This window comes from Triticum dicoccoides, chromosome 7B, assembly GCF_002162155.2.
Source record: "Triticum dicoccoides isolate Atlit2015 ecotype Zavitan chromosome 7B, WEW_v2.0, whole genome shotgun sequence".
Classification (NCBI taxonomy): domain Eukaryota; kingdom Viridiplantae; phylum Streptophyta; class Magnoliopsida; order Poales; family Poaceae; genus Triticum; species Triticum dicoccoides.
The window spans coordinates 707,924,354-707,935,967 of record NC_041393.1 but is presented as its reverse complement, the minus strand read 5'-3'; the positions used below and the strand labels follow the sequence as shown (position 1 = coordinate 707,935,967).

Below are 11,614 nucleotides of genomic sequence, written 5' to 3'. Positions count from 1 at the left end.
TTCTTTGCAGCGTGGCGCCTCCCGCCCAGCTGCACCACCTTCCCCACCTCCCCTAGGCACCGGCAGTGGTGCTAGTTGTCGGGGTCATGGGGCCCGGTCCTTGAACTGGGGGTGGCCGGACGAGCTGATTTGGGGACAGCGCCGCTCTCTTGGCGGTGTCTTCCTGGGGATCGTCAGTCCCTGCCGCTGGGCTTGGCCCCCTCCTCGGCTCCGGCCGGCATGGTGCGTGGGGGTCCAAAGTTCCGGGCTTTCCGTCCGTCCGGTGCCGCGCCGTGTGCCCCGTCGGCGGCGGCGGCGCTGCGACCTCAGGTGGAAACCCTTCCCTTCCCCGACGAGGCCTTGTCCGGTGGGCTGGGCCGAAGTGGGCCGTGAGGGCCGGCCGTGTCGGGGGTTCTCCACCCCTCTCCCAGGCCTACTTCGGTTGGGCTGGCCCAAGATGGGCCGAGCGGGTTACTCCCCTCCCCCGGCCCAACCCGGCCGCCCCCTTTAGGGTTTTCCCTGGATGTTGTCCCCTCGATCCCGCCTCGTCCCTCTTCCCTCCCGCCGCCACCTCTCCTTGCCCTCCCTCCCTTCCCCGCGACACATGCACCCTCTCCTGCAGCGCACGACCCCACTCCCGCCCCCATCCGACAGCCCCATATGGCTTGCGATGCTGCTGACGGGGAGCCATGCCCCAAGCGATGCGCGCCGTGCCACGATGTCACCGCGTGACCATCGCCAGATGGTTCACGGCGGGAAGCCGAGTTGCAGGAGACACTAGTGCGGGGCAAGGACGCGGCTTCGTCCGAGGGTGCTGGCTGGCGCGCGACGCGGTCCCAGGAGTGTTCCCCTTCGTCATGGCGTGGCCGCGGCAGGGATCGGGATCGTCATTCCACATCCCGCCGGTCCCGCTCACTGTCTTGCTATGGCCGTTCTGAGGCCTCCCCGCCCCGTTGCTATGATCCGCCCTTCCGCCAAGCCCAGTTTCCTCCGGCTGGTCCCAACAACGGCAACAACCGCAATGGTCGTGGGGCTTTTGCCAAGATGAAGAAGAAGTGTGGAGTGCAGTCCCAGGCGGGTGGCCCGACTTCCTCGGTCACCCACCCTCAGGTTGCGGCCATCCCACCGCCAGCCGCGACGGTGACCACGTGCTTCAACTGTGGGGTGGTCGGGCACTGCCAGGTGAATTGTTCTTAGCCTCCGGCCTACTTCCGTTGCAAGAGGACGGACCACCCCGCCATGCTTTGCCCCAACCACCAGCCCATTGGGGTGCTTGGGCTGTTCGGCTATGCGCTCGACGACCTAGGCTTCTTCCAGATGGACCTTCCCGAGGCCCGGGCCGCTCCGCCCATGTCCGCCCTCATCTCGGTCTTGGTCGGCAAGACGGCGTCCCCGGCCATCATCTCCGACGAGTTTTGCCACCTATTCAACTAGGACTGTGATTGGGAGGTGACCCCGATCTCAGACCGGGAGTTCACTGTGGTCTTTCCTGACCTGGTCAGTCTTTGCTACGGCACCCACAACGCTCGACTCACGCTCACCCTCAACCAGCTCTCCGTCCGCATCTCCGTCCCGTCTATGGACCCGCTGGCGGTGGCCACCCTGTCCACGGTGTGGGTGCAGATCCGTGGACTCCCTTGTCTAGCGCGGGATGAGGGGGTCATCCGTGGCTTGTCCCGATTATTGGGCAAGTTTGTGGCGGTCGATGCCGCTTCTCTGCCCAAGGGCCCTACTATGCGCATGCAGATCAAGTCTCCAGACCCCGCCAAGCTCAAGACGACGATCCGGATGTTCTTCAACGACGTCGGGTATGACTTGCGCAGCTTGGTTGAGGGTGGGACTTCCACCGATCCCCTCAGCCCGGATGACGGTGGAGGTTCTTAGACTCCCCGGCTCTAGCCCCCCCTCCCCCTGGGTGGCCATGGGCATGCTTGTGTGGACCCTCTGGTGTAACCGTAATAAACTAGTCATAGAGCGCGTGATTCCATGCCGTGTGACTGATGCGATCTACAAAATGTCTGGCTTCTTACAGCTTTGGAGACCGCTTAGCAAGCGGCGAGACCGGGACACCATCGATAATATCATAGCTGGTCTTCTCTCTTCGGCATCGGCTTTTGCTCCGCCTGGGCCACCACCACCGCCTCCTCCCGAGCCGGATTAGTTTCTGATTTTGCTTTATTTGGGGCTTGTCTGGCTGTGCCCCCAGCGTGAATTTGTGACTTGATTGTACCTTGTACTCTATGTTGGATGCTTGGTTCGATGCTTTATAATATAAAGCGGGGGGAAACCCTTTTCGTATATCCGTCAGGGTGCACCCAAGCTTAGTGAACGGCATCATGTCCTGACGCTGCAAGGCTATGCGGGTTCGAATGTCAGCTCGCGATATTGGGCCGCCGTAAAACAGCCCATTCTATTTGAGGACATCTTTCATGATGATGGACGCAATTTCCTACTGGATCCGGTGGAAATCATTTTGAAGTTGATTATCCGGCAAGGCTCCAAAGGCTTCGACCCATCTCTAGATATGAGTATCGGATGAAGATTTCATGGAAAGTGATTGCACATCCCTTCTATACTCCATCATTAGATGGATGACGTAGAATCCATCATTCTCACTTCTTGCCGGTTGCTGGATGCAACAGAAGTCAGTCTTGTGGCCAAAACACAGCCCGGCCTTATTTGTTTTTGTTTTTTTTTGCTTTGGATGTACACACCTCGCATGTTGAAGCCCAGGAGAGCTCTGTCCAGAACACACTTTATGTGTGTGTAATCTTTCTTTTGTATGTTCTTCGATGGGTCCAATTATAGAGCGCGGGGGTAATGTAGGTAAAGAACGATGAGAACGGCACGACACCCCCCGTTGCACAAAATACACGATCAAGTTAGCATCCATGCGTGCAAAGTAATTATTGAAATGCACAAAGGATGTATGTGTTATAGTGGCTATCTGCGGATGACTTACCCGGGATGATAAGGTAGGAGAATCGTTTCTTTGTCCTTATTGCTGACCAAGAATTCTTTGATGTACTAACTCGCATATTGACGGTTGGCTTCATTGATTAAAAAGAAGCCCCATGTATGTAGTATGGGTCCGTGACTGCAAGACCAGTGACTTGCTCTCTCCTGACGATGTAGTTCATGTGCGGCACAATAGGCGGACGAACGTAAAATCGAGTGTCCTCATTTGAAACATCTAGAAGATGTAATCAAATCGTAGGAAGAAGAGGTCCGCGGGGCATGTGTGGGCATACATCTTGCAACTGCTCAGCAAAGAAAGAAAGAGGGAGGAGGGAGTGCATTAATGAGGAGGTGGTGGAGGGGCAAAGAAGAGGGGGAGCATTGAAACGAATAAGCAAGTGCAAGGAGAGGAAGAGAATGGAAGTGGGAGGAAGAAGATGGGAGGAAGAAGAGGGGGAATGTGGTAGGTATTTTGGCTGGTGCCCATAACAGTAGCACAGGTCATCGATGCGCGCTACTGCTATGGTCGCCAGTCAAAATATCTACTGCTAAGTTCTACTACCTATAGTGCGGGGTGGAAAAACACGCTACTGATAAAAGTGTACATATAGAAGAAATAGCAGTAGCGCATTTCTTTCAACAGGCGCTATAGATCCTAAAGTAATAGTAGCGCTGGGTAGACGACCGGCGCTGCTAATTTTTATTGATCAGGTGGTGTGGTGTGGCACACACTAGTAGAAATCAGGGCTACCGTTCGTGCCTGGCCAGCCCATTAGTCCTGGTTCTTCAAGAACCGGGACCCATGGGGGGTATTAGACCCGGTTTGTGAGCCCAGGGGGCCGGCCGGGACCTCGTGGGAATTGGTCCCGGTTCATGTGGAACCATTTGTCCCGGTTCAAGCCACGAACCGGGACCAATGGTCCTCGCTCCTGGCCCACAACCATTGGTCCCGGTTCGTGGCTTGAACCAGGACAGAAGGGGGGGCTTTAGTCCCGGTTCATGCCACGAACCGGGACAAATAACTTTCCTATATATACCCACCGCCGCGGCAGAGCACTCCAGTGCTCTGTTTTTCAATCCGGCGAGGAGAGGGCATTTGGGTGCTCTAGTTCACCCCCTATGCACATGAGGTGTTCGATGAAATGCCCGAGCCACACTAGGTAAGCTTTCTCCTCTTGAAGCTCGACCTCGGAGCTCCATTTTTTTTTGAGATTTGTCTAGATTTAGCGGTCCGTCACGCCCCGTCCCCATTTTCATCGCCGTTGATCGCCCGCACCGATCTCGTCGCCAGCACCACCGCGGTGAGCCTCTTGTTCTTATCTTCTTTCTGATACTTGTCTGATTTTCTTACTTTAGGTAGATATTTGTCTGATTTTCTTACTTTTGACACACATAATTATATATAATGCATGCAGATGAACCGGCACTGGATGTATGGTGACAGACACACCTCCGAGTACATTAAGGGCGTGCATAATTTTCTCGAAGTGGCTGAGGCAAATAAGCAGAATGGTTTTATGTGTTGTCCATGCACTAAATCTTTTTGTTCTGCAAATTTTGATATATTATATGTATTTTTCTGAATTAGGATGATTTAGTTATGATTTTTTCAAGTTCGAAAATTGCCCTATAGTCCCGGTTTGTGTCTCCAACCGGGACTATAGGTTAGACCCCTTTAGTGCCGGTTCGTGGCACGAACCGGTACTAAAGGTTGGCCCTTTAGTACCGGTTTGTGCCACAAACGGGACTAAAGGGGCTCATGGGGCCCTAGCCTGACGCCAGCCTGCCACCACCCCTTTAGTACCGGTTCATGGCACGAACTGGTACTAAAGGTTCAACACGAACCGGAACTAATGCATAGCCGTTCGAACCGGTACTAATAATACCATTAGTACCGGGCCAAAATCGAACCGGGACTAATGTGTCTCACATAAGGTCCTTTTTCTACTTGTGATTCCTTCCATTGTCATTTTTGAGTTTTTGTTAGCATTTTCCACAACAGTAGTAAGCAGCACCATATCCCTTAAATGAAGTTAATAGGGTTTGAGATATCATATTGTATCTAATAACATAATTATTCAGGTGCATGATTTGCATGATGTTTGAAGATGTTGTGATGATGGCCTAGGCGTTCATAAACCCTATTCTTGACTGCAGATGTTTAAGTTAGGCACCACCATTCACAAAAAAAAGTTAGGCACCACTGACTTTCACAATTAAGGTAAATAAACATTTTCTACATCCAAAACTAAATAATTTCCTTTATGTTATATGGTAATAGGCACAGAATATTAGGATAATACATTAGTGCAAGCAACTTCTATCACACGACATCAGAATTGGAAAAGTAAAGCATTTATACATGGATAATGAAGACTAGGGTTCTCTTCACTCGGTTTCTACTTTTGACACTTTTGCAATGAACATTAAATGCAGGGAAAAACATGTATATGCCTTATTAGAAAATTTAATGTATGAATTTTCCCTAAGCCGTGTCTAAAAAATGCGTCCTAAAGACCATGTCATAGACAGGGGGACATGTTTTCACCTTGAAATGTTGTCTCGGGAAAAGATGCAACATCATATCAATAATATATAGAACAAAAATGCTTACATCAGAAAAACATAACCAAACACCATTTTGATCTCAGATGGCGACACAAACTTAAAAAATAGCTGGAGTAAAATAGAAGCCCCGACACGACCGTACTTCCAACTAGACTACATAAATCTGACAGTTTCATGGTACATTGTGCAAGAACAAAGGAATGGCACGTTAAAAGTGCCCAACACACATGCGAAAAATATCTCGCATGTAGGTTGGGTTAACCAACATAAGTGTCATTATCCATCCATGACCGCATCCTCTCCAATGAAATCCTACAACAAGAAAGAAAGTTTGATTTAAATACACATGTTCATTTCAAAATTTCATATGCATAGACTAGATACATGTCAAGGAGAAACATTCTTACTTCATTTATACCGACTGATGACAAGTCATTGATGCCATTCAGTTGACTACTAAGTGCTTGGTGATCAACTGTTCCTTCTTGCACATGGAAAATACCAGATGCATCACCGACATCATGCATATGGGTCAATGGGACGAAATCATATGTCTGATGGTTGGAAAGTGCAGAACTAGTTCTTCCATAGTTAACCATCTCAGTCTCTGCCACTGAAATTCTTCCTGTACCAGGTGCATACTTGCCATTTAACATCATTCCAACCGAGCCCATGTTGCTTGCTATGTTGAATGGCGCCATCTTCTCGCTGAAGCCTGCCACTAATGTAGTGATTGGGTCGCTGTAAACAAACTAAGGTGCTGCCATTGGAACACTGATGTTTGCATTCAACATCCCTATAGATCTTGGGTTGCTAGGTATGTTGAATGGAACTATATGCTCATTCAAGCCAGAAAATATTCCCATAGAGGGTGTCTGTGGTACCAAATACCCCAGCATTGTACCACCACTGATTAATGAACCCATGGACATACTCCCCTGGGTGCTTGTATGCTGACCTAAGTGAACCGCTGCACCGTAATGGTTCGGACTCCAGGAGGCGATGCCACCTGAGGACACACCCCACCTTTCATGCTCATGGTTATGCATAAAACTCTCCCAAATGTTCATGAAAGAGTTCCATCTTACACATGCATCACCAAGTGGGTTTGAGTTGACTTTTTTCAAGTACAATTTATACTTCTGAAATAACAATATAGACAAAATAAACATGTATATGAGATGCACCCTCATGGGAAATAGTAATGGTGGACATGTGGGAATAAAAACAACTGAAAGTGTTGCATGGGTTCAAAAAGTATGGGGCATGCATTATATAAGATAAACCTCACATTTTCAAGGACAAAAAATATTACAATTACACACATTTTCATGTTGAGTGCATTAATAAACCTTTGACTGATATGTTCCCCCAAAAAATATAAGCTCACACTTATATATGACAAAATGTTAGACTATGAATAAATGGAACACAAACATGCAACAAATAAAGAAAAGGGTTGAAAATAAACCTGTAGATGACTCGATACATTTTTTCTAGTGAGGTAATCCACATTCATCAGCTCCAGAATCTTTTTTGGAGTAGCCCCTACAGTAATGTAATCAAAAAATTGTGAATGGAAAATCCCAAGTAACAACAAGTGTTGTGTCATTTAGTAAGGACATAATGTGTGTCTTACTATAAAGGCCGATGTGGTTGATAGCTTCCATAAACTTTGTATGCAGCTCGATTGTCCATGCCACTTTTGGCTTCTTCTGGGTAGCGGATGCATGTGTGCTCTCTTTGCTCTCGTCAGTATTAGCTCCATCGTTGCTCTTGGCAGCAGTCCCAAGCTGTGATCTCTGGTCGTCATCATCGTCCCTGCTGATGTGCCTTATTGCTTCAGAATTTCTCCTGCTTTCAACATGCTGCCATATATTTTTTAGCTCGTTGGTATGCACTGGCTTCACCAAATAGTCACATGCCCCATGATTTATCCCCTTCATCATAGCCTTCTTTTCACAGTCTTCAGATAGCACTGCATGCCATATGACCTGACTTAGCTTTGGAGTTTAGTACTTCACGAAAATCTATGAACTGGACATAAAATTTTATACTGGTGCTTATAGACAGAAAATAGAATTCAATATTTTCCAAATGCGTCGGGCAAGTGGGGAAGCAAACATGTTTTCCACATGATTTTCAGATTATCATGACAATGATATAATTTGTGTTCCAGTGGAAATTAAATGGAAAAACATTCACACATTCAATTAATAGTATAAAACACAAATAATGGATAAAAATAACCATGACACAATGCCTAAACCATCATAACACCATGTTCTAACTAGGTAAATCAGATCATCACGTTTAAGTACTAGTGAACATGAAGATCAATTACTATTATTGGTGGTTTACCATGTTTCTCTAGCGCACTAGATAAAAGTGATCGGCTCGTGTAATGTTCTGAGCATGTTAAGCAGTCATACACATGGCAGCGCCATTATCTTAAGTATTTTTATTACATTTTAGGATAATAAGTATTTTTGGTTGCACTCGCCGGAAAAAATAATGGGACTACAAATTAGTGTCCTAGTTCAAAGTCAACAAAGCTTCAGGATTGTAGATATTTTACATGGTTAACCTACTCAATGTATCTGCTTTAAAGTGGCACTCCTTTATATGGTATTCTCAAGAGTAAGTACTTTTAACAAACAATCTCAAGCAGATTATAGATGGGTAATCCTTTAATAACGTAGACACAACTTACGTACTTTCCTAATTGTATTACTCCTGCCACCCTAGCAAACAGGTGGTGCAATTCTATACTTTGTGTGATTGCAAGGACTAGGCATTTAATATTAGTTCAGAAAACAACTAAATATAATTTGGTCATATCACAAAATATAAATATATTATAATTTTGGTTCTTATGACTAGATTTTTACAATTGAGAGCATACAAAATTAAATTAAGTCCATCAATGCACCCACACCGGACACATACGAGTAGTGGGTCTACATTGCATAGGAGTGACACATACTCACACTAAGCTAGATTACCATATATATATTGTATGGATGGTATTGAACTCTAGACTTCACGCACTACGTATTGAAGTTCTAAAACAAATTTATACTGAATCCAGACGGCATGTTCTAATGCAATTGGGACATCAATTGATCAAAAATACAACCGGTTCCTATAGGGGGGGGGTATCTTGTTGCCTACTTATAATTATATATGGTACACATGACCATGTTTATAGCATACTAAAAACAATCAACACAATTATTTAAGTCAATAATTAGTTGGATCTCATAAATCACATGCTACCACTTCCATTCCCCTGCCCCCACTAGCCATTTGATCGATGGATGAGCAATTAGGTTGGATCCCATTGGTTCGGGCAAGGAACCGATACCACTAGGGATCCTGTGATCCAGCCCCCTCCTAATTCACTAATGTGTCGATTCACCTCCGCTCTACTACCCGGCCCACTGGCCATCTGATCGGACAGATGAATGGTTAGATGGGATCCCGTTGGTTCGGGCTGAAAGGGGATCCGACTCTTTCGATTTCCCCAAAGTTAAAAATAGGGTGAGTGTGGCGTGCATGTGTATTTGGTTTCCTAAAATCGTGCTGAATATATAGGATCTCACGTGCTGCCCAAAGGAATGGATGTCCTCTCACTGTATATCCAAGATTCAGGATTAGATGTACGTTCTCAAAGAGAATTGTCAGCTCATACACACAAAAATAAAACTAGGACTTAGAATTGAGCAGTGAGTGTACTGATGACGGGCAGATCCATCTCGAGGCGGATGCGCTCGAGGAGCTTCAAGCTGTCCATGTCCTGCATGCGCACGTTGGTGATGACCAGGTCGAACTTCTCCTTCCCCGCCCTGAGAATCTTCAGCGACGTCGTGGCATCCTTCATAGTCGTTGCTGCATCGCAGAAAGCATTATTCGCAGAGAAACAAAAAGATCACAAGGCTCCGATCCTAATGGACTTTGTAGAAGCGGACGGATCAAGATTCAGGAGACTCACTGTGGTATTTGCACCCGCGCAAGAGGTTCTCTAGCACCTTAAGACAGACGCGGTCGTCGTCCACGGTGAGGACTCGTAACCCCTCCGGGAACTTGTCCTCCGCCGCATCTTCCATCATTTGCCTTTGGTCCCCACCCATCGCGGCCATTGTTTTCCGAACTCTTTCCCACCTAGCAAAGCAAACGACATCAAGAAAAACACTGATTAAGGAACAACGGACCTAACCAACACAAACCCCACATCCATCTAACAACACAACCCAAAACCTGCTAAAATGGCTTCCTCGCCGCAGGGCAGAACAGGACAATGTGGATTTCAGAGGAGCTTTGTGCGAAGGGCTGCAGGGTGCTGGCAGGCTTTTTATAGGGGGAGAGGGGTCGAGGGAAGGAGTGGAAATCTTGTGGTCCAGAGATGAAAGGCGCCCTCCCCGTGCTTGTGTTCATGCGCTACTTCATACTGCTCCTTAATTTCTGAATCTCCGGTATTAATTTTGTGCATGTGAGGAAAGCAAAACCACGGGCAGTGTTGCTGTTTTTTGCTTTTTTGTTCTTTTCTCAACAAATGTTCGAGCACGAAGATATGATTTGAATTACAAAAAGGAGAGGATCCTGCTTTGTTCGGTTACCTGGCCATGAAGGAGTGTTTTCTTACTTCCTTCGACCGAAAACGGAGACCGCATTCATCGTCTCAACGGCCACATCCCTACCTACCTTTGCATGGCACGTGACAACGTGTGGGGCCTAAACTCATATTCGTTTTTTTAACATAGTACAATCGAAGTCACTCACGTACACAAACATACACTTGGCCCTAGGAACGCACACACGCACATCATACACCTATGAGCACCTTCCAGAGACTAAGACGACACATCATCCTTCTTTTTTGCGGGGTAAAGGAGATTCTCATTACTCACAGGGGCCTCTCAGCCACAACCAAGTTTACAATGAAGTCTAACCCCGAGTACAACCACACTGCGGTTCGGGGGGTACTACGGCCATAAGCGGCAAGTTCATGGCTAACCTTATTCTGCGAACGACGACAAAGAGTAAAAGAAATCTCTCTATCCTCAGTTGAGGCCAAGCTTTTAATCTCCTGGATCACAAAGCGATGTACTGATCTATCACCGGATTTTGCTATGATCAACGACACTGCCTCGAAACTATCTAGTTCTACCAAAATTGGCAGGGTCGTCCGGTGGAGGGCTAGCTCCAGCCCCTCCCTACACGCCACGACCTCGGCGCCCAGCGCGTTACCAAAAGTACGAAGTTCACAGCAAGCACTAAATATGATGATTCCCTGAGTGTCCCGGAGGATCATCCCACCTCCTGCCATACCTGTAGCCGGTATGAAGCTTCCGTCCGTGTTTAACTTGGTCCATCCTGTAGCAGGAGCGACCCAGCTCAGCTCTTCTTTAGCTAGGGCGCTGGCTGTATGTGCTGGTGGCGCATCATTGATCACCATTTTCCCCTTCACAACATCACCATTGGGTACTACTTGTGGCATAATAAAGAGTTGATATATGCATGTAGGAACCTCCGAGAGGACTCAGTTGGAGGTGGCCGTTTTTCATGCGTGGTCTCATTCCGCACGTGTCAAGTCCTCCACATGATCATCGGTACGATCATACGCGTCATCTTGTCCAAAGTCTCAAGGAGGGTGAACAGCCATTCTGGCCCTGTGTTGCGAACGGATTCAACCCTCGGGATGACCCAATCCAGCGCCATGGCATGCCAAAGTTCCTTTGCAAGGGGGCACCTGCACATTGCATGGAACACATCCTCTCGTTCCACACCACAAATGGGGCATATGTGAGAAAGCTCAAGATGACGTGAGAATTTATTTGCCCAAGTAGCTAGAGAGTTTGTCACAATCCGCCAAGCAAACACGTGTACCTTCAGGGGAGCAGGGCACCCCCATATGGTCTTCCAGATGGCGCGACGACCATCTGGTGCCCTGCTCATGGTGGTGGCTAATGGACGCTCGCGCTCGTCCATGGCAAACCGATATGCGGAACGAACGGTGATGATGTTGTTCTTCTCCGGTGCCCATGTGGTAAAGCAAACATACACTCAGCCCTAGGAACACATAAACGCACATCCTACCCCTCTGAGC

At 47.6% G+C, this 11,614-nt stretch overlaps 1 protein-coding gene across 1 annotated transcript; it reads right to left on the bottom strand.

The window, feature by feature from the left end:
- Positions 1 to 5,560: 5,560 nt before the first annotated feature.
- LOC119342229 (two-component response regulator ORR24-like) lies at positions 5,561 to 9,638 on the bottom strand. Its single transcript, XM_037614076.1, has 6 exons — positions 9,500 to 9,638; positions 9,244 to 9,396; positions 7,145 to 7,483; positions 6,977 to 7,053; positions 5,913 to 6,647; positions 5,561 to 5,817 (listed from the first exon to the last, which is right to left on the bottom strand). Exons 1-5 carry the CDS (start codon positions 9,636 to 9,638, stop codon positions 6,258 to 6,260), a joined length of 1,098 nt encoding a protein of 365 aa, XP_037469973.1. The 3' UTR covers positions 5,561 to 5,817; positions 5,913 to 6,257.
- Between the last annotated feature and the right edge of the window lie 1,976 nt (positions 9,639 to 11,614).